The following is a 23,550-nucleotide window of genomic DNA, read 5'->3' on the forward strand; positions in this document are numbered from 1 at the left end:
GCATGGCTTCCAGACTTTGTTACTGTTGCTTGTATTAATTATCGCAAAGTGGGTTGTATGGAATGATAGATTTTTACTGATTTAATCCATCTCTCCTACAGCTTTCCATATTTTCTATGACTGCTCACATTTTCTAGGTTCTACTCATTTTTCTTGTGAAAGTGGTGTTGTCTCCCATCCAATTTCCACTGGATCCTCTTTTAAGTAAACCACAGGGAATTATTAGGAATCCTTTACTGTCTGAGCTCCAGTACAGAGTAGATGTGGACAGATGGGAGATAAGAACATAAATATTTACTGAATATTTTTTATTTCTTTGAATATCTTGTTTTTGAAGCCTGCTGGTAATATTCCTTATCGGCACTAAAAATCTGTGTTGTGCTGGTTCTCTACCCTAATTCAGTCGGTTAAGCGTCAGACTCTTGGTTTCAGTTCATGTCATGATTTCATGGTTTGGTTGGTGGGATCCAGCCCTGCCCTGCTTGGGCTCCAGGCTGACTGCAGGGAGCCTGCTTGGGATTCTCTCTCTGCCCCTCCCCCGCTATCTATCTCTGAAAAGAAAGAAACAAAAAATAAATGTTTCTTTAAAGGAAAAAAATAATTCCTAACCTCGGCCAACATAACTGTTTCTAAGTTTAGAGCTCCCAGGATAGCCCACACAGTCCTCTTGTCTCATGTATAGTTTGTGCTGTGATTACAGCTTTATTGTTTTTAAGCACCTTTTTCTACTCCCTGTAAAACTAGTGATTTCTTAGGTTATTCTTCACAGATCTTCTGCGCAGTTCAGTTCCTTTAGAACAGATGGTGCAGAAGCCACTACTAACATAAAATGCTTATTTTTTGTATTTTTACTCTTTCTGCTCATTCAGCACATATTCTGGGTTAATTCTTGAGAAGGGTGTAAGGTCTGTGTCTGGATTCATGTGTTTTTGGCCTGTAGGAGTCCAGTTGTTCCAACACCATCTGTTGTATGGACTTTCCTCCTTTGTCAAAGATCAGTTGACTGTATTTATGTCAGTGTATTTCTGGGCTCCTCACTCTGTTCCATTGGTCTGTTTATTCTTTCACCAATACCACAAACTTCTATAATCAATACCACTGTCTTGATTACTGTTGCTTTATTGTAAATCTTGAAGTCAGGTAGTAGCATTTGTTCTTCTCCTTCAATATTATGTTGGGTCTTTTGCCTTTCCACATCAACTTTAGAATCATTTGTTCAATATCCACAAAAGAACTCGCTGGAATTTTTTTATTTTTAAGTAGTCTCTATACCCAACATGGCACTCCAACTTGCAACCCCGAGAAGAAGAGTCGGTCGCACGCTCCACTGACTGAACCAGCCAAGTGCTCCAGTTGCTGGGATTTTGACTGGGACTGCATTGAATCTTTAGATCAAGTTGGGAAGAAGTGACATCTTAACCTTCCTATCCATGGACGTGGAATATTTCTCCATTTCTTTCTTTTCAGAAATTTCATTCATCAGAATTTTGTAGTTTTCCTCATCTAGCTCTTATACCCTTTTTTTTTAGGATTTATACCTACAGTATTTCATTTTTGGGTGCTAATGTAAATGGTACTGTGTTTTAAATTTCAAATTCCACCTCTTCATTGCTAATGTATAGGAAGATAATTCATATTTGTACATTAACTTTATATCCTGTACCTTGCTATAATTGCTTATTAGTTCCAGGAGGTGTTTTTGTTAATTCTTTCAGATTTTCTACATAGAGATGATCATGTCATCTGTGAACAAAGACAATTTTATTTCTTCCTTCCCAATCTCTACAGCTTTTACTTCCTTTTCTCCTCTTCCTGAATTAGCTAACATTTCCAGTACTTTGTTGAAAAGGAGTGATGAGAGGGGACATCTTTGCCTTGTATCTGACCTTAGTGGGAAAGCTTTGAGTTTCTTACCATTGATATGATATTAGCTGTAGGTTTTTGTAGTTTTGTTTTGTTTTGGTTTTGTCAAGTAGAAGTTCCCCTAGGGGCACCTAGGTGTTTCAGTCAGTTAAGCATCTGACTTCGCCTCAGGTCATGATCTTGCGGTTCACGGGTTCAAGCCCCGTGTCAGGCTCTGTGCTGACAGCTCGGAGCCTGGAGCCTACTTCATGGATTCCATGTGTGTATCTCTCTGCTCCTCTCGTGCTCATACTTTCAAATATAAAACATTTTTAAAAAGTTCCTCTCTATTCCTATTTGCTAAGAGTTTTTATTATGAATGGGTGTTGAAGTTTTTCAAATGTTTTTTCTGCATCTATTGATATGTGATTTTTCTTTTTTAGATTAGTGATGTGATGGATTACATAAATTGAATTTTGAATGTTGAACCAGCCTTTACACCTGGGACAAACCCCACTTGGTTTTGGCATATAATTCTTTTTATGCACTGTTGGTTTCGATTTGCTAATATTTTGTTGAGGATTTTTGCATCTGTGTTCATGAGATACTGATCTGTAGTTTTCTTCTCTTGTAATGTCCTTGCCTATGTTTGGCATTAGGATAATACTGGCCTCACAGAATGGGTTGGGAAGTATTCTTTCTGCATCTATCTTCTAAAAAAGATTATGGGGAATTGGTATACTTTGTTCCTTAAATGTTTGGTAGAACTCACCAGTGAATCCATCTGGGCCAGCCTGGTGCTTTATGTTTTGGAAGGTTATTATTGATTGAATTTCTTAAGTAGAGATAGGCCTGTGTAGATTGTTTCTTCTTAATGTGAATTTTGACATCATGTCTTCCAAGGAATTGGTCCATTTCATCTGGGTTATCAATTTGTGGGCATAGAATTGATATAGTAGTCCTTTATTGTTTTGATTTTTATATCCATGGGAACTGTAGTGATGTCCCCTCTTCATTTCTGATACTAGTAATTTGTATCCTCTTTTTGTCTTAGCCTGGCTAGAGGCTTCTTGATTTTATTGATCTTTCTAAAGGACCATTTTTTTGATTTTGTTGATTTTTGTCTATTGATTTTCTGGTTTCTAATTCTGTTCTAGTTAACATACACATTTGTTGCTCCATCTGGGTTGACAATACAAATGGGGTTCTTTGGGCACTTATGCAAAGTCACTCTGGCCTTTGCCAGTTGTAACCCGTGGAGTGCCAGCCTTTAGTTCCAGGCCTGTCTTCACCACACAGGCCCTTCCTACGTGATATGAGCCAGGCTTCTGGACTCCAGCGCTATCTCCACATTAGTGTACCCTGGATCTGTATCTCTAATCCATACTTCTATATCCACCACCACTTTTACATCCCTACTTTGATATGCATCTCAAAGGTGCCTCAAACTCAGCACAACAAGACTATCAAATGATCTTTCCTACTAAACTCCTATCATTAAGTAAAGCAACAGCAACAACCATATGGCTCTTCAGTGTTCTCAGATAAGTCAATGGCACCACCATCCATCCTGCCAGCTGCAGGAGCCATAAGCCTAGGGGCAGTGAGTCCTGTTACTCTGACCTCCTGCAGCTTCCATCTACTTTGCTCCCTCTGCCCCTGTCTTTCATGGCTACCACTGACTTCTGTCTGAAGTCACCCCTTCACCTCACTTTCTTCTCTAGAATGTACGTGCCATGCTACCTCCTGGCCCAGGAAATATACATAACAATCAGATTGGTACAAAGGTTTTCCTCACAGCATTAGTTACAATAGCAAACACTGATAACCTGGATGTCCAACACTGGGAGGCTGTTTGAGTTTTGGTTATTATGCGGTACATTAAAATGAAATGGAATGCTTAAATTATTTTTTTCTAAGTTCTGCAGAAACGTTCATGCTGTGTTAAAATGTCCAAAAGGGGGTTGCCTGGCTCAGTCAGAGCACGCAACTCTTGATCTTGGGTCATGAGTTCAAACCCCACATTGGGTATAGAGGTTAGTTTAAAAAAGAACTAAAAAGCCCAAAGACAATATTTACATAATTCAAGGGCTCTTTTAAGGAAACAAAACACTCTGTGGGTATTTCTAAAAGTTGGGCTAATGGCTATTTTTCATTTTGGGTGCTTTTCTATATTTTACACAGAGAACATAATCTTTGAAATAAGGGGAAATTTTTTTAAAAAATGAAAAAGGCAGGGGTGCCTGCGTGGCTCAGTTGGTTGAGCGTCTGACTCTTGATTTTGGCTCAAGGTCATGATTCCAGGGTGGTGGGATTGAGCCCCGCGTTGGGCTCTGTGCTGACAGAGGGGGAGCCTCCTTGGGATTCTCTCTCTCTGCCCCTCCCCTGCCTATGCTTGCTCTCTCTCAAAATAAGTAAATAAACTTAAAAAGAGAAGGAAAAATCCTATGAGTAATAATAATAAAAACAATAAATAGAATCTAATGGAAAAATGGGTAAACACTCAAATAGGCACTGCACAAAAGAGGAAATCTAAATGGCAAATAACACGGAAAAGCACACAACCATATTATAATCACAGAAATGCACACTGAAACCAGGAGATACTACCACAAACCCACTGAATTGATAAAAAACATTTTAAGATTTTATTTTTTAGTAATCTCTACCCACAACGTGGGGCTTGAATTTACAACACTGAGATCAAGAGTCACACACTCCACCGACTGAGCCAGCCGTGTGCCCCTGGATTGACAAAATGAGCAGAGCTTTTTATACCACTGCTCATGAAGATGCAGAACAATGGGGAATCTCATATTCTGCTGGTACAACACTTTGGGAAAAGGAATAAAAACAGCATTACTTTTGGAGATGCACATTCTCAATGACCCGGGAGGCTCCACACCCAGGCATATATGTATCCCCTAGAGAAGTAGAGTCCTATATATACCAAAAGACATACCTTTCAAAGCATTTTCTTCATAAGAGCCAACAACTAAAAATAACTCAAATGTCTGTCAATAAAATACTAGATAAATAAATCGTGTGTATACGTTCCACGAATGCTACACAGCATGGAAAATCTAAGCAGAGGCACGCACTTTGACCTAGTTAACTCACAATGTTGAGGGAAAGAAGAGAATCCATCTGTAGGGTTCCATTCACATATTGAAAACCAGTGAAACAAAGCTCTTACTTAGGGCTGGGCACACACACGGCGTGGAACCAAAAAATGAGGAAGCAGTGTGCACGAAAGTCTAGGGGAAGGAGGGGTCCACGGGGACTCCTAGGTGGTCACTTTATAATTTGACGCGGATGTGGCAGACATATTTCTGTATTTAGATTCATATGGGGGTGGTGGCAAAGTGTATGGGTGAAGAGCAGAGAGCATGGCCCTGACTGGCCTGGGCTCTTGTCCTGACGGTCCACCACACAGAGGCCAGGTGAACCCTCTTTGGGCCCAGTTCTTCATCTGTGAAATGTGGAGAACAGCAACGTGTGTGTGTGGTAAGGGAAACAATGCGCAAAGGACAAGTGGACCTGTTTTCCTGCCAAGCGGGTACCTCTCTGCCCCTAGGAAACAACCTGCCTATGGCGGAATCACCCTTGTCTCTGTCGTTGGACTTGGGCAGGATTTTCATCTTGTTTTAATTGGAAGAAGCAGGTCAGTTTCAGGCTTCCACCCTCAATGGGGAGTTGTCCCCCTGTTCTAGGGCTGGGTGGACACCCTTCTACCCTGTGCCGCGCTGTGAATAGAGTCCTCCTGCTTCTAGCAGCAGGTACAGGGCTTCTCCTTCCAGAAGGGCTGACTTGGGGCAGTCAACATGCCATGTGGAATCTGTGAGGTCCCCCAATCACTGAAACTGGTGAAACGGGCAATGTCCTCCACTCACAGATCAGTCTCACTTGAGCAGCGGTTCCTGAGTGTCTCAATTTGAAGCAGACCAAAACGATTGGAAATATTTGTGGCAATAGTAAGGAATGGAAAGACTCAACACAAACGCGGCCACCCAGACTCCATTCCTCCAGGCCTGCCAGGCGGGCAGAGGACCACACAGAGACCAGCATCGGTCTTTCTGTTCTGACACTCCCAGGGCAAGCGGAATGTTTGGAGATGGAGGCCACTGAGCCTGCTCCACGTCTCCTTCCCACCTTACCTCTGCCAAGGTCTAGGCTGGTCTTCACCTTCTTCTGCTTCCAGAGGCTCTGCCACCTGTCTGTTCCTCCAGCCACCTTCCTCAGATGGTCCACTGCACCAGCAGAGCCCCGTAATTAAGAGCACAGGCCCCATGCTCTAACTTCCTGCACCGCCACCAACTGGGCTTTGAGGTCTGAGCCTCGGTTTCCTCATCTGCAAAATGGGGGTAGTTTCAGTTCCTACTTTACGAAATGGTACCCACAGTATGTGCTAGTATTCACTCAGCCCCTGTGTGCAGGAAGGGGGTAGGTGTTGGGGGGAAGTGTTGAAAGGGTCAGGGCCTGGGAAGGGGAGGGCTGGAAGAGGGAAGCAGATAACAAGTGTGGTGCAAGGGGAGGCCCAGGCCAATCTTAGATCTGAGGTCCGAAGGGGGTCCAAGTTAGACTTCAAAAGTTCCCTGTCCTTAAGGTGTTCCGGGCCCATGGGCCAGATAGGGCCTGCGGGACAGAGCAATGGGGAAAGGCCATGGCCAGGGAGGAGCTCTGAGGGTGATGGGTACAGAGCTGGCCAAGGGGAGGGCAGGACACGGATCCCTGCTATAAGAACAGGGGAGGGGTGCTGAGGGGGAAGAGAAGGGGAAGAGGAGTCCCTAGGGAGGGAAGGTGCTGGAAGGGGTGAGAAGAGGGATTTTTGGAGGAGGAAAGGTGGGTCCTAGGAGAGAAGCTGCATTTGGGGGAAACGGGGCAGATGTTCTCAGTGTGTTGAGGCAGTTTTGGGGGCCTGGGAAGGGAGTACAGTCGGGAAGCTGTGCAGCAAGAGCCTGGGTGGGAGCGAAGATGGCAGTGAGGAGGGAAGCAGCAAGGTTCACACACACCGCTCCTTGTCCCTGGCAGCCCCTCCCCTGGGGACCTGCTCCGTGGTGGGCTGACCGAGCCCCTATAAAGCAGTGAGGAGGGAGTCTGTCCCACCTCGTGTGGCCCTGGCTTTTGGCGGGGTGGCTGGCTAGCAGAGGCATGGACCACAGTGTCCCCTGCCTGGCGTCTGTGGGCCACGGGGCCCGGCTCCCACACATTCCTGCACGCCAGTGTGTTGGGCAGCGGGTCACCGTCGGGTGGTTGCCGAGCTGCCCCTGTGGTGAGGCTGCCACCATGCAGCCGCACAGGTGAGGAAGCACTGCTCACAGTACTTGGGAGCCAGTGGACAGTCTTCATGGGTCATCTGGCAAATGCCGGAGGGGTCCCATCTTAGGGGTCACAAGCCGACTGTGCCCCACTTGTCCACAATCTCACGTCACGCACCGGTCCCCCTCTGATCTCCGATCTCGACCCTGGGGGAACAGGGCCACCCCCTGGCTTCTCCACATTTTCTGAGACTGCGGTAATGGGCCAGGGTCAGGAAAACCCAACTGGGCCGATTAAGAGGAAGAGCAACCGGACTAAGGATAAGTCACACGCTCCCCAATGTGGGGCTTCAACTCCCCAGGGGTGATCTTCCCCACCGCACAATGGAACAGCTCCTGCTGCATGGGGTGCGGGGGGATTAAATGTGTGAACACGTGGGAAGACCCCAGCACAGCGCCTCGCAGGGCCAACAGCTGATACAAGCTAGCGGTCATTAGAATTCTTATGAAGACATGTCTGATATCAGAAGGCGAGGAGGTGTGTGGTGGGGGGCTGTAGACGGTCTACAGCAGTGCTTCTCTAGTGTGGGTCCAGACCGGCGGGCGCAGCACCTCCTGGGAACCTGTCAGAAATGCCAACTCCCCAGCTATGGTCCCAGTCAGAAGCTGTGTTCCAGCAAGCCCTCCCGGGGGCCATGACGCTGGTGCCTGTGAGAGCCTCCCGGGTGTGAGCTGCTGGGTCTGGGGCCTCAAACCGGCTCACGGAGAGAGAATGCTCCATTTTCCCCAGCCTTGTTGCTTGGAAAGGCACTGTGATGGCCAGGCCCCGCCCCTTCTTCTGTTTGAGAGAAGAGACCCGAGTCACCTCCCCAGAGGACAACTGTTGGGGACTAAGGGTGGCCCTGATTGAACCCAGGTACATCCCATCGTCCCTGTGGGAACCTGCCTTAAGAGACCGAAATAACCCCACAACTCCTTCACCTGGTAAAGGAGGTGAGGGCTACTCTGCCCGGCTGGCTTTTGCTGAATTTGAAAAATTAAACTTTAGGAGTGAACACATCATGATAAGATCAATGGAGCAGATAATCCTGATGCACAATTTCTTTTAAGAAAGTTACCTGCTAAGGGGCGCCTGAGTGGCTCGGTCGGTTGAGCGTCCAACTTCAGCTCAGGTCATGATCTCATGAGTTCATGAGTTCCAGCCTCGCGTTGGGCTCCGGGCTGACAGCTCAGAGCCTGGAGCCCGCTTCAGATTCTGTGTCTCCCTCTGTGTGCCCCTCCGTTGCTTGCACTCTGTGTCTCGCATTGTCTCAAAAATAAATAAACATTGGGGCGCCTGGGTGGCGCAGTCGGTTAAGCGTCCGACTTCAGCCAGGTCACGATCTCGCGGTCCGTGAGTTCGAGCCCCGCGTCGGGCTCTGGGCTGATGGCTCAGAGCCTGGAGCCTGTTTCCGATTCTGTGTCTCCCTCTCTCTCTCTGTCCCAAAAATAAATAAATGTTGAAAAAAAAAAATTAAAAAAAAAAATAAATAAACATTAAAAAAAAAAATTAAAAAAAAAAAAAAGCTACCTGATAAGCACAAGGAGGAAAAAGGTCGTAATTCCTGTAAACTCATAAGAGTCCCCCGGGTAGAAAAATATTCACTACTGTCTCATTAAAGATTAGGTTATGGGAGAACTTTCTTGAAACTTTGACAGAGTATCTGGAAACATCACCTCATTGACGTGAACAGAATTACCACAAAGACACTATAGAGCCTGTTTATTGCATAACTAGCAGGCACAAATTCCAAAACGATTTTACAACGCTTACAGGGTTGTACAATAATTACAGGAATAGAATGTACAATAAACACAAAAAGTACAGAATAACGAGTGACATGGATAAAACACATCTGAACAAAAGGCATTTCGTTTTTCCTATGCAGCATTTTCTTTTGTAAAAAAAAAAAAAAGGGGTGCCTTTCACCGGGACAAGGAAAGAAGGAACATTCTATGATTGGGGAGCTCACAGCCTCTGTGGACAGACACATGCTAGCCTCACTCTTGGTTCCGCAGCATCAATCCCTGGAGGCATGGGGTAACAGCTCCCGAGGTGCGCGTCTACACTTCCAATTTTATGAAATGCCGCATTTGATCTTTGGGCCCGATTCCCTGTTCTTTGGCAAATAAGAACTATTTGCGTTCTGAGGCAGAGGAGGACTTCAGCTAAAGGAGCTTCAGGGCGGAGCGGTCTCCTCTTCAGCAAGCGCCAGTTTCATAAAGTGCACCTCCGTCCTCTCGGCTCGGGCGGGAGGAAGATTTGAGAACTAAGAGTGACGAGTGACCTTAGAGAACGCAGACGTTAGTGCAAGGCTACGGGACACACGTGCAAAAGATGGTGAACAGCCGTTCAGACAACAGAACTGGGTCTCAGAAGAGGTAAGAAAGTGTTCAGGGCACCGAAGGGAGGCTGGCAGCCCCTCTGTCATGCACGTCACTCCACCTAGAACTTCCTTCGGGGCGTTGGCACTGTGGGTTGACAGAGCAAACGTCTGCGCCGCTCTTACAATCGGAGATGCTTTCTGGGTCCCACACTCTTGGACTTTGTCTAGGGACACAGAGACAAGGCCCTCCATCACCAGTCCTTGAGTGTTCCAGTGAAGACGCCACTGCACCCACCGCAGACAACTCATTATTTAGAAGCCCGCCCTCCCTGGGAGGCCGAGGCACCAGCCCAGGACTGCCACCGGGCTTCCCCGAGGCCCCTGCATGGGCCCAACATGAGGGCAGGTGTGTGCAAGAAAGAGAAGGGACAGCTAAGTATGTGCAGCATGCAGCAAAGGTTATCAGATGGGGCTCGAACTTAATTTAAGGTAGAAGGCATCCCCTCAGCATCCAACAGGAACATGGCACTTAGGATTGTGCAGAAAAGTGGATGAGTCTTTTGGAGATGTGGACCCTTTCCCCGCGCTACTCAGTGTAGCAAAATCTGGCAAAAGCATCCACACGCTGGGCCTTAGTAAACCAAACACCATCACGGTGCTTCCTTCATGACAGCATACGGTCAAGCTATAAAGATGTTTGTGAATCAAACAGTTCTGTGAAAACACAGGCTTATTTAGCACGTATTTAGGCAACTGTGATTACTTTGACTTCTTCACGTGTATGAGCACTACGGGACAGAATACATGGGTAAGATGAGGACTCAAAGCAACTTAACACAGGGTAGGGGTGGCCACGTTACAGGTAAGGCTCGGAGGTAAACCAGGTGCGACCTCATACTGCAGCTGACAGGACCCCTGGGCAGAGGCTGTGAGCTGGCAGCCTGGAGGTCACAGTTCCCCCGCACGTGTGCTCTGAGAATGTTTAGTCACCAACATTTATAAACAGAGGAATGGCACAAATAATATCCATGTTTTTGGAGTCTCTTAAAAAATCAAAGCTCCGGCCAGCTCGGGCCCACTTTTCCACAAGGCAGCCTGGGTGAGGCCGGGGAACTGCTGTCCCCATCAGGTGCACCGTTGCTCCCTGACTGTCCTCCGCCCCTGCTCTACACCTGGCTCACTTCATTCATCTCCATCAATGCTGCCTGGCCCCTCTGGTCTAGGTCAGGGTCTGAGCCACACCCACGCAACTGCCGCAATAAGCGGGGGCAGGAACATGCTTTAGCATTCAGAACAAGAAAGGTCTTTTCTTCAGTAGCTTAAAAACCAACGTCAGTTTGTTCCAGAACTTAAACCTGTGCTTTTGTGGCTTTGGGATAGCCGGTGGTCAGCTAGAGCACACTCTCTAAGGAATTCATGAAAGAGGATGTCTCATTTTTAAGTACCAGCGAGACAATGGAGGAGAAACAAACTCAGATGACCGCAGACACCTTACCTTACGAGAAGTCCTTAAAGGTGATGAGATTTACCAAACAGGCCATGTGACGAAGCTTTCGTGGTTAAAGGAGTAATCGAGTTCTGGGGAAGAGATATGTTACCACGTCAGGGAGCAGCTAATTTCTCTTCCCATGGTTTATGGCAGTGGTATCTGAATGGGGTGGCACAGAGTAAGTTATGGCTTGTGGGACGTGGCTCCTCCTTGCCGCATGTCTGGAATGACACATCTGGTTTCCTGTGGGAAGGCAGAGCCCTGAGCCACGCGTGATGATGTGGCAGCACTCCCACCTGGACAGGGCCACAGGACACGTGACGTGGGGGATGAGTACTTATCTGGCACCACGGAGACTTCAGGCGGATAGCAAAATAGAGACAGAAGATCAAGACAGAAACATCAAATAAAAGAACGTCTACCAAGACAGAACAGGTAAAACAAATGGAGCAGCCCACTGTTTCCAAGTGAGACTGTTACGCTACTTTTAGAGAGTGGCAAAGTCCTTTCTCTACATCCATGTTTGGAAACACCCTAAACTTAAAGATTCCTGCACTAGGGTGGAAAAACTCGCTTATTGCACAATGCTTGGTAGGGAACAGATGAGGTGGAATTTTTTTTTTTTTAACCCAATTCTCTCCAGAAAATGTTTCACTAAAAATCTCATTTATAGTTTTAACCCTAGACGGGCAGTTTTAAAGGGATGGAAAAGTTCTAACAAACTCGAAACAATGAAGCTATGCTTTTGAATGACTATGACCATCAACTCAACAACAGTCACGGACAGCACAACAGAACACTGGAGAGGAAACTGGCAGACAGGCACAAAATAAGGCAAGTGGGTTAAATTAATAGTCAAAAGTTTTGTTAGAAAACATGCAAAAATAATACTGAGTTTCTTAAAAACAGTTTTAAACTTTCATTGAATGTCTGTTTCTGTAAAAACTGCCAGAATTCCACGTCTGCATTTGAAACTGGACTTTTAAAAAGCCTAGAAAATAGGAGGGCTGGCGCCGAGCTGCTCAGTTGTTGTTCTCTTTGGTGGTGATGGTGACCAGCTGCTTGGCGGCCTTGGCAATGTCGTACGCGCACTGGATGACCTGCTGTGTGACCAGCTGGATGTCCGTGGGCGGGCCGGCGTCCCCCGGGAGGGTCTTCTTGCACTCTGACTGAAGTCGGTAGGCGCTGGACGTCAGCAAGCGCAGGGAAGTCCTCACCGTGTCAGACTTGGGTTTCTAAACGGAAGAACACAGTCATCTGCCGTGAACTGCAGGCTGGACGCCCGAGAGCGGGGACGAGCCTTCTTGTGAAGACAGCTCAAGCTGTTCCACAGCAAACGGCAGTTCTGTCACGCCCTTCCCCAGAGGTAGCGCAAGGGACACAGCAAGCTGCCCGGCCCACAGCGTGCGAGATGCCCACGTGCTTGCACTCAAAGGTCAAAGTGCATGCAGTGTCAATTTAGTAGGATATCCTATTCGGAGGTGGCTTTTGACCATGTTAATCCACTTGGATGAAATATTCCAGACACCATTTTAACCTATTAGTGCTTTGCCTTTAGCATGGTGCTCACACATTCTTATTAAAACCAAGATCCGTGTAGGACAAAATTATTCCCATGTTTGCATATTTAAAACATATGCTACAAAGAGGTTAATATAAGAGGTCCTGAGAAAATTTCTTTCAGTTCATTTAAAAGGGTCTGAACCGACTGGGGTGCCTGGGTGGCTCAGTCGGTTAAGCATCCAGCTCTTGATTTCGGTTCGGTTCATGATCTCCTGGTTCAGGAGATTGAGCCCCACGTCGGGCTCTGCAATGACAGCGCAGAGCCTGCCTGGGATTCTCTCTCTCCCTCTCTCTGTCCCTCCCCTGCTCGCCCACTCTCTCTCTCTCTCTCAAAATAAATAAACATGAAAAGAAAAAGGGATCTGAACCAAGTAGGAAGTGACTTACTTTGGGGAATAATGCTGCCATTTCAGTAACAGCTACGTGTATCCTCTCTGAGCAGGGAATATAACTGCAAGAATATTGAAGAGGTTATTCAAAGACAGCAGAAATAACGCAGAGACAGAGAGTACCTGGGGCTAGAATGGGTTCCATTCTTCGTGGGTCCCCCACAAAGGGGCTGAGGCCGCAGACAGCCCACTGTGGATGTCACCCCAAAAGAAGCAGGGTCCACACCCTTTCTCCAAAGTTCATTCATTCTGATAAAAAGTCTCCACACATGGGACGTAGGTGACATACATGACTAGTTAGGGGAAGCCACAGAACAGTCAGTCTATAAAGATATTCACACTTCCGGGGCGCCTGGGTGGCTCAGTCGGTTAAGCGTCCGACTTCAGCTCAGGTCATGATCTCACGGTCCGTGAGTTCGAGCCCCGCGTCGGGCTCTGTGCTGACCGCTCAGAGCCTGGAGCCTGTTTCAGATTCTGTGTCTCCCTCTCTCTCTGACCCTCCCCCATTCATGCTCTCTGTCTCAAAAATAAATAAACGTTAAAAAAAAAAAAAAGATATTCACACTTCCTCCAGTAGGTCATTTGTTTTTCAGGTGCTTCATCTCCTTAATTTCTTGAAAGACAAACAAGGATTCCCATGCACAGGCCACAGAACTTAAAAATAAAGGACTGGAAAACATTTCTTAAAATTACAACTGGAGCTTGGGGCACCTGGATGGCTCAATTGGTTGAGTGTCCGACTTTGGCTCAGGTCATGATCTCACGGTTTATGGGTTTGAGCCCTGTGTTGGGCTCTGTGCTGACAGCCGGGAGCCTGGAGCATGCTTCGGATTCTGTGTCTCCCTCTCTCTCTGCTCCTCCCCCACACATGCTCTGTCTCTCTCTGCCTCTCAAAAATAAAGAAAACTAATTTAAAAAAAAAATTTTTTTTTTAAATTACAGCCAGAGCCTACACCTCAACACCCACATGTTGGTTAAAACTGACAGACACTTCTAAATTCCTTCTATTCAAATGCATCTCAACCATTAGGGAATTGAAAGCTTTACTTTGGGTAAAGAGAAAACACTGAGTCAGTTCTTATACTGGATCAGACACTTACCTACTTTCTCATGAAGCTGCCATGACTGTTTGTAACAGGCAGCCATGAACACAGCCGGCACTCTCTCTGCTCGCTTCACGAGCTCTAAGAAGACAAAGAGCATTGGCTCTGCCTGTCCTCATCCTTTCCACCAGGCCGCCTGGCCTCCTAGGGGCCCCCTAGATGACAGTCTGAGAGCTGAGTCTTCAGGAACACTGAGGGAGTGCCAACTCTGTTCTCAGCACTTTGTGGAGACTCCTGTGCTCCTCCCAACGGCCCTATGAGGCTGGTATTATTAACACACCCATTTTTCAAATGAGCAAACTGAGGCCTGGAGAAGGAGAGAACTTGCCCAAGGTCCCACCACTGGTGAGAGAGAGATGAGCTCAAACCCGGCTGTCCAGCACCTGGGCCTGGGCCTCTCACTGACACACCACAGTCCTCTCCTGGGATCAGAGACACAACAGATTTACGTCTTTCTTTATAGCAAGCCTCTTTCCACTCGTGACTGGTGATTCTGACTTCTCAGGTGATGGGAACTGGAAGGATGGAGACTTCGGTTTCATTCAGGATTCTTATTCTTGATATTGTAACATGCGACATATGAGGCTAGTTTCCTGCGCCTTAAAAATGTTAGGCTTCTGCCCTGAGTAGTATGTTTTACAAACTACTACTGCAGAGAAAAGACAGACTGAAGATGGGACTGAGCAACAGTTCTGAGACAGCATACTGCCACCCAGGCTTGGGTTTTGTTTCTGGGAGAGCTGACCCACAGAGCCCAAAAGGGAAATGCGATATGGGAAAAGCTCTCTGGTAGCCTGTTGGTGGCATGTTAGGAAATACAGTGCAAATATTCAGGTTTGGCCTTCCACAAGCACCCATGTGGCTGTTTAAAAATTCCCCCTCCAAGATGGAACCAAATCCTGTTCAGCATCCAGCCTAACAACTAACATTCTTTCCCCATTTTTTAAGTCATGAAGTTAGCTTCTGCTTAAAGACTGTCATAGGCACCTCTGTACTTCATCTTTGTAAAAGATCTAGTCTCAAAACTATTTCAATTAAGACTGGGGCGTCTGGGTGGCTCAGTTGGTTGAGAATCCAACTTCGGCTCAGGTCATGATCTCGAGGTCAGTGAGTTTGAGCCCCGTGTCAGGCTCTGTGCTGACAGCTCGGAGCCTGGAGCCTGCTTTGGATTCTGTCTCCCTCTTTCTCTGCCCCTCCCCAGCTCACACTCTCTCTGTCTCTCAAAAACAAATAAACGTTTAAAAAAATTGAAAAAAAAAAAACAAAACTGTTTTAATTAAGACTGGCTATGTTTTAGTTAAATCATTACATTTCCAGAAAGTGGTTTATATTATCCCAAAATACTTTCAAATGGGGAATCCTGACTTATACCTTTGCAAGCAATTAGAACTACACACCACATAGTAACAAAATGGCCCACACAGAAGGGGTTATTTCACTTGTAAATATGAAGGGGCAACAACCCATCTGGTCACACAAATGCTCAGAAAAAGACCCTGTTATAGCAGCCACTGATTCAGGCCTAAATGTTGCTTAAACTAACATGCCCATGAAAAATACATTAACGCTGGTTAACATCTTCATTTTGACTCCAAAATAGAATTCAACCTTCCCCTTGCTGCACAGAAGCAGGGACGCCTTGCTTTTCCTAAGGATACCTCCCCAAAACTCACTCAGTATGAAATACTTTAGGATGTCCTCAATGAACCACAAAAGCAAGCATGCACAGATTAAGGAGAAAGTTCATGTTCACAACTTCCAGCTCTTATCTTTCCTCAAAGAAGGCTTGTGTGCATAGTGTGAGGTCTAATAGTGTGTGCATGTGTGTGTATGCGAGAGAGACAGAGACGGACCAGGAGTGGGGCTGTAAGCTCAGGGTGGACACCAGACTCAGAGAAAGCGGGGACTGTGGGCAGCTTGCTAGGCTCAAGGGACAGGGGCAAAGCCTGAGTGTGCCCGCATGGGCTGCTGGTCTACTCAGAGTGAGCACAGGTGACAGATAAACAAGAGGAGAAAATAGGAGGAAAAGGCGTGGGTTTAATCAGTACAACTCAGAGTTATAAATGAAAGTGTCTCGCACATGTTAAGTAACCATAGACTTCAGTAAAGCAGTGAGCAATTCGTAAAACATAAATTCTCTAGGTCAATTCTGATTTAAACTAAAAAGAGTGAACTAATGATTAAACTCTGCATCATCCTCTCAGGGTCTTAAAAAAATCAGATCTTCATGTTTTTGCATGGATTTGTACATCTTAAAAAAAAAAAAAGGTGTGGGGGGGGGGGGGAACTTCCCCAATTGTGCCAAGCACCGTATATCTTTCGGTTGAGGACAGAAATGGCCTCCAGGCAGATGTTTCTATTTTTGACAATGCAATGTAAACATATTTTTTTGTTTGTCTGAAATACAAGCATGGTACTTGTGAACTAAAGTAAATCTGTTGTCAACTGGTAAGCACCGGCAGCTTGTGGAGTGCGGGGGATGGGGAGGAGCAGTGTGTGATAAAGAGGCTGCCTGGGAAGGAGGGAGATAAACAGCCGCCTAATTCCCATGGACCTCTGAGGACCCTCCAGCAGTCCATCCAGGAGGACAAACGCTCATCCTTCACTGAACACAGACTGCTCCTTTCTCACCAAGTAGGAAACAGTGACATTAGGGAAAGTCAGAACTGCAGAGAAAAAAGGGAAAGGGGGAGAGCAGGGCAGTCTAGCCTGGCGATACTGGGAACACAGAGAAGGCAAAAGATTCTGGCCCATCTTTATGTGGAAGGAGAGAACAGAGAGGACCAAGGAGGAGCAGTACCCGTGTCCCCTGAATAACTTCTGTGACTGCACTGCACGCAAAGGAGCTCTTCACCCGAGCACTAAACTTTACTGACCTACGGAAAACAGTGAGATCGTTCTGGGGTTTCGACGGACCTCTGCTGCTTTCTTAAACCCAATGGGAGGATGTTAAATGCTTCATGAGTGTGTCCAGATGCGGCTGGCCATGTGAAACTAGGACACTGCTCAGGACAGTTAACGACCCACCACTAGTTCTCAGAGAACCCGTGCTCAAGGAACAAAAAGATGAGCTGGAACAAGAGCCAGTCCCTTCTCCACCGGAAGAAATAACTTTGCAGGATATGGTTCTGCTCAGAATAAGATGAATCTCATTTCAGGAGCGCAGGTGACGATTAGGTCAATTGTTATTTGTAAACCACTTGTTTCTTAGATGTTTATGCCCGCGTACACGCATGAACACACATACATGCACACGAGGGAGGCCTAAGAAATCAAGTTCATGCCAAGATACCTTTTATGCCAGGGGCGCCTGGGTGGCTCAGTCGGTTAAGTGTCTGGCTTCGGCTTAGGTCACAATCTCATGGTTTGTGAGTTCAAGCCCCACGTCAGGCTCTGTGCTGGCAGCTCAGAGCCTGGAACCTGCTTCAGCTTCTGTGTCTCCCTCTCTCTCTGCCCCTCCCCCACTCATGCTCTTTCTCTCTCTCTCTCAAAAATAAACACTAAGAAAAAAAAAAAAAAAAAAGATACCTTTTATGCCAGCCAACTCAACTCTAGCAAGGGCACACACAGGGAGCACAGTGGCTGGAAGAATCAACGGCAAGCCCTAAGGAGCAGCTTCTTGCCCCTCACCATCCAGCACCAGCAATATCACTACCCCAACCATGCTGCAATTTTACTTCTAGAGGCATCTGCTTCCAGAGCCCTTCGTAAGAATGCAGAAAATTGAAAACATCATGTTAAAAAAAACTCACCATCCAAATCTACAAATCTGTTCTTAAGCCTGTTGTGTAAACCTGAATTTTCAAAAAATCTTAAAAAAAAAAAAAAAAAAATCAGTATATTGGGGGAAAAAAAAAAAAATCCCTGTTCCTAATGGAGCAGCCTCTCTTGCAAAGCATGTCCATTTTTCCAGGCAGGATTTTCAAACCTCCTTACCTGTCGTGTTTATTTTCTTGAGCTGCTCGTAGGAGCTCCTGTATGTTTTTGGTGATCTGTTCAGTTTTCCGGATGACGTCTTCCGTGCTGGGGAGGATGGGGCTTGGGGCTGCGTGGGGTTCTGCCGTATCTGGTACTGAGCCATCACCTTGCCACACCACACTCCTCTGCCTTCCTTTTCTGCCTGACCTGCCAACATTAAAGAAGTGGCCTGCTGTGACAGGTGCTCATGAGCTGCTGCTCTGCTTGTAGGAGCCACTGCATGTGCATCTGCTGCTGCATGAGCTGGCTGCTCTTGTGTCTTGTGGTTTCCTTTATCCTGTCTTGCAGGGGACTCACGGTGAGGCTGTGTCAACAACAGGCAGCCACAGCTCACGGGGCGGCTGTTTCATTCTACCACGGGGCTGGAAATTATGACTCCTGGAGAAAGGGTAAAGATGGCAGCAGGGAGGAGGTGCTGTCATTAAGCCATCCCTAATCCAGCTCATCCCTTGGGGTATAAGCATAGAACGCGACCTGATATTGACTTAAGATACCGATTTTAAGCACCCTATAGACACTCAGAGACGGTCTGTGACCGGCCAGTAAAAGAACAGGCCCCTGGGGTAATATGGGATAAGAGGTTGGACTATGAACTTACGCGTCCATATTTCATGACCTTATGGGTCTGAACACAGAGTGGAGACACGTGGGGGATGAATCGCATCCCCTAAGCATGGCCACTAGGTCTCAGGTTTGAGAGCCCGCCCCAGGGCAGTCCTCCCACAGCTGTACCCTGTGTCGTCCGGGTCTGTGTCATTGGGGGTGTTGTCATAGTCACTTTCAGGCGTGCTGTTCTGCTTCTCCAGCCTGGATGCCTGAGAGAGAAAAAGGCAACACCCGTTAGTTTTGAGCACAAGACATCTGGGAGCCTTGCCTAGGAATCATTGCCTGTTAGGCCACGGGGCCTTTGTGGCCCAGATCTCACTTGGGCCAGGAGCCAACCCTTTATTGAAAATTTAGTAAAAGATGAATAGTAGACCCAGAAATGGTTTCTTTTTTTCTTGGTACCATTTTCTTCTTAGCTCAGTGGCAACTCCATAAACAGATCCTTGGTATAAACTAACACAGACATGCAAGGCAACACCCATGTTTGGTTCTCTAAGGAATATGGAGTTTAACTATAATATAATGCACAGGCCAGCGCTTACGTATCCAGAGACCGCCAGCACCGGAAGCCAGCTGTAGATTATCTACTCTAATACCAGATGAGAAAATGAAGGGCCAAAGAGCTGGGGGACAAAGCCAGTGCCACAGAGTCAGCAGAAACCCAGCAGCGAGAACCTAGGTCCTGTCTCCTACCACCTCCACTATTCCATGCCTTGCACCCTGACGACTGTCACCATTCCAAACATTTAGGGCTCGCCACACAAGAAAACCAGCACTATTAACTTACTGCTGCATGTCGTTTGTGAACCAAAATGGGTTAACCCGGCACGACACTTGGTCTCCAACCACTTTTATGTTTCCCAAAAAAATCTATCTCTTAGAATATAAATATCTGATGCAACTGTGGAGATCAAAAAAATGGTGCACAGATTCAAAAGAGGGATCCTAAAAATGTTTTGGGCAAATGGCAGCATGGCAAAGTACAGGGCCTTCCAGGGTGACAGAATTTGAAGGGGAACACATTTCTCTGAAGGAGACTATGTTAGTTCTGGAGTGTTTAATAAACATAATTTCCCCTCAGTATTTATTTTATCCATAGTGCTTGAGAAGTTCTTCATCTAGAACAGGTGTCAGTGGAAGCTGATTCAAAACCTAACCTGATTACCTTGCAAAATACAAATATGAGCGATTTCCACCTTTATACCTGAATTTAATCCAAGTTAATCATGTGACTAAGGAATTTTATCAATGATGCAATAAAATGTGGCTAAAGATACAGCTGTAAACTAAGACCCTTGTTTAAACCTATGGAGACCTTGTAGCTTCATCCAAAAAAAATGGCTACCACAGAATTGGCCAGTTTTAAGAGTCTATATAAGGTCCAATTATTTGCTCCTTACTGGTAATGCTGCTTGGCCCTCTGAAGGCCGGATGCAGACAGGCAAGACCGTCAGCCCCAGAGTGGAGAAAGACTCCTTATTCACACCACATTTTGCTTTACTCTCCCCAATAGCCTCTCTTTCTCCTCCCAGGGCAAGGGCTCCCTTCTTCTGTGGGCTGAGGTTTTCCCACTTTTCTGAGGGCTCTATTTGGTCCTAGCCACTCTAAGATAAGATACTTGCTAGGCTCCTAAAATTCAACATGAACTCATACTTCTCCCACTCAAACGCATCTGGCAAATGATTTAAAATACTGGCTTGGTGCCATAAGAGAGTCTGTAAAGCTGAGTTCTATAAAATCTACAACCTTCCAGATCCCTGTGTTTACTACCAGTAAGCAGTTCTACTTCAACCGCTGCCTTATTCTGACCTGGCCTTATGAATCTATCAGTGAGTTACTGACCACTACAAGTGTAGCTGGAAGACCAAAGCTAGGCACTGTACCTAGTGCAGGGAATGGGGACAGCTGGCTCTTCCAGAGGTGATCTAAAAAAAGCTCCCCCAAAACAAGCAAACAAAAATACCCCATCTTACCTTTCACAGGGAATGCTTAATCTTTAAATTTCTTTTCCTTTAGTTTTTATATATGCACATACAAGGATGAGTGTATGTGTGTGCGTGTGTCTGCACACACACACATGCACACACATACATAAATGAAATGTAAAAAACTTGCACTTAAATAATTATTCTAGAAAATTCATCCAGAGCTGCTCCAGTGGAAATATCTAGAAAACAGAATTAAACCCAGAGAATCTCACATTTTTATAATCAATCTTTTTGCTTTCCTTGAGGTAAATGTGATAATTACAAATCAAATGCATTACCCCACGATTAACAAAAGCACCAGGTCTCATTTAAACATTTTAGAAGAGTAACAACTCATATATCTAATAAAAGTACTCAGGAAACGTTCCTCAAGCACAGAAAACAACATATGGCAGTAACCATCCAAGAAATCAGTTACTTACGGATTCAGTCTTTCATCGTTGTCAAACAAAAGCACAGGACAGGATTTCAAATTAGCCAGCATTTAATTTTATGAAAATTACTGTACACATGCAGAGCTAAGATCAAGACCTATTAGTTCAAAGTGCTGCTCTCTCAAAGCTGTTAGTAGAAAAGTTACCTTCTAGCTGGTGCTGGTTCAGTTTACTGAACAGATGTGCAGTTGTCTCTGAATACAGACATGCCATAAATACCTAAACTCATAAAGAAGCAGTCAGGAATAATCAAGATTATCAGTTTCAATGATGTAACTGTTAATCTTGTATAAAACACTGTCTCAGCAAGCAGTCCTTGCAAGGATTCTCAAAACTACCAAAGATGACAGACTTTTTAAAAGACAAATCTCCCAGTGGGCAAAAGAGGTCTACTTGACTCTTACTAACAAAATTTCAAAGGAGAGGTTTCATTTCTATTTAGTTTAACCAAAAAAAACCATAATAAAAACATCGCAGTTCAGAACTGCCAAGACTCAGTATTGTACATCAAGAATGCTTTTCAACAGACTACCTCCAAGTGCGGAAAAGAGCCCCAAAGGGCCCCGATGAGCCATATGGCACCTGCAGTGGGAAAGAACCACTCTGTCATTCCTACTGATATGGAGGGAATGGAAAAAGGCCCAGTGCAAACCCCACCCTATCTGTGAGGGTAGCTCCTCACGCACAGCCACCTTCCCTCCTCTAGGATTGGTTACACTATCCTTCTATTAAAGAAAGAAAGAGCCATGACCTGAACTCAGGCCATCAAAGCATATGCTCTCTCCACCACGATCCCAGCTTACCATCATGCACTCTGTGCAGGAAAGGGATTTTTTTTTAAGTTTTTTTTTTTTTTTCTTTTAAATTTAAGTAGTCTCTACACCCAACGTGGGGCTCAAATTCAGGACTCTTGAGATCAAGAGTCCCACGCTTTTCCAACTGAGCCAGTCAGGTGGCCCAGGAAAGGATTTTTTAAACTGATGGTGCCTTTGGGAGCAGGGAGTCCCTAGGACCCTTTGACTTACCAAGAGGCTGGGTGTGGAGGAGGTGCTTAATAGACACTGCTGTCTGCCTACTCTAAAAGGAGCTTACCTGAATCATGTGTGGTTACTGAGAATGTAAATTACACATCAGCAAGCTGGCCCTGACCAACTCAGCAAGTGAACAGCTTCATACTAACAGCCGCCTACACCTCCAATGCTGCCACATGTTGCAATCCTGATGTAGGACACAGGGACTGCAACACCTGGGTACGTCAGGAATGGCATTCACATAAAAAATGCAACAGGTTGGGGCGCCTGGGTGGCTCAGTCGGTTAAGCGTCCGACTTCAGCTCAGGTCACGATCTCACGGTCTGTGAGTTCGAGACCCGCGTCGGGCTCTGGGCTGATGGCTCAGAGCCTGGAGCCTGCTTCCGATTCTGTGTCTCCCTCTCTCTGCCCCTCCCCCGTTCATGCTCTGTCTCTCTCTGTCTCAAAAATAAATAAACGTTAAAAAAAAAAAAATTAAAAAAAAAAATGCAACAGGTTAAAAAAAAAAAAAAGCACGATGATGTCTTAGTGTTTCAGTTGGTCCAAATATCTGATAACTGTTGCTCTGGACAAATTTGACATGTTTGCCTTGCTACAATATTTAACCAGCAGCCAGCTAATTTTCTGAAGGTTTAAAAAGACCGTATGTTTCAAATAAATGTTATAGGGTGAACTGCAAACACTGTTAAATATTAAGGGAAACTGAGCAACGTTGGGTTAGACCAAAGGGAGACCGCTTTGGACAGACATGCGCGTGTGCGTGTGCCCGCGCGCCACTGTGCTGAGACACCGGGGTGAGCACTGCCTCATGCAGGACAGAAGGGCAGTTAGTGGAGGGACAGGAGGGCCAGGGGAAGCACAAAGCGCCCAGGAGCACTGCCCCTCCTCCAGAGAGCAGACAGGTCAGAGTGTACTTAACCCTTCGGGCGCTTTCATCCCTCGACCAGGAAAGTGTGGAGGGGAAGGAAGGCAGAGACGAAGAGGAGGTCACAAGCGCACTCCTCCCGATCTGGAAGGGGAAAAAGAAACACGCTCGGGGAAAATACAAAACAAACAAAAATCCCTACCACCTACCCTGGCTTCAGCCTGGGGTTTCCTGGTCAAAGAATCCTAAACAGCAACTCACTACATGAGATCAGTGCTGAAATTTCTGTGACAGGCAGGCTGACTGCCATGTTAGCTGATGACAGGTCCCAGAAATGTTTACTCCTTTAGTGAGATACCTCCCAGAAATTACTCAGAATTTATAAAGCTACTTTTCTATAAGAGAAAAGAGAACACCTAGCATAATTTATGAATTTTGTCAATAGTTTTTTTTAATGGATAGCCTAAACAAGTATTTGGTTTTTAATCAGGACATACAGGAAATGAGAAACTATATAAACGGTTAAGTTGGTTTATGTTACAAATCTACTCTTCAATACAGACACAGAACTTTTGCAATAAAGTGACATCACATTCTAAGTGTTTCTAAAGTAAAAAAGTATACTATGAAAACTGACA

At 45.9% G+C, this 23,550-nt stretch overlaps 1 protein-coding gene and 1 long non-coding RNA gene across 35 annotated transcripts in view; one reads left to right on the forward strand and one right to left on the reverse strand.

Moving 5' to 3' along the window:
• Positions 1–8,847: 8,847 nt before the first annotated feature.
• The window catches only part of GIT2 (GIT ArfGAP 2), a 52,361-nt gene continuing 37,658 nt past the window's right edge, over positions 8,848–23,550 (reverse strand). For 21 of the 34 annotated variants that reach the window (XM_045459160.1, XM_045459181.1, XM_045459161.1 and 18 more), the window contains 5 exons: positions 22,967–23,056; positions 18,721–18,803; positions 17,947–18,135; positions 12,906–12,969; positions 8,848–12,190 (listed from right to left, as the gene is read on the reverse strand). In XM_045459160.1, coding sequence (XP_045315116.1) covers positions 11,978–12,190; positions 12,906–12,969; positions 17,947–18,135; positions 18,721–18,803; positions 22,967–23,056 — 639 coding nt within the window. In that variant the 3' untranslated portion in view covers positions 8,848–11,977. The remainder of the gene's footprint in view (positions 12,191–12,905; positions 12,970–17,946; positions 18,136–18,720; positions 18,804–22,966; positions 23,057–23,550) is intronic. The other 13 variants (XM_045459193.1, XM_045459192.1, XM_045459177.1 and 10 more) reach the window with 3 other exon arrangements.
• On the forward strand, positions 22,191–22,680 carry LOC123588337. Its single transcript, XR_006707814.1, has 2 exons — positions 22,191–22,304; positions 22,543–22,680. It is a non-coding gene; the product is annotated as an uncharacterized LOC123588337 (long non-coding RNA).

This window comes from Leopardus geoffroyi, chromosome D3, assembly GCF_018350155.1.
Source record: "Leopardus geoffroyi isolate Oge1 chromosome D3, O.geoffroyi_Oge1_pat1.0, whole genome shotgun sequence".
Taxonomy (NCBI): Eukaryota; Metazoa; Chordata; class Mammalia; order Carnivora; family Felidae; genus Leopardus; species Leopardus geoffroyi.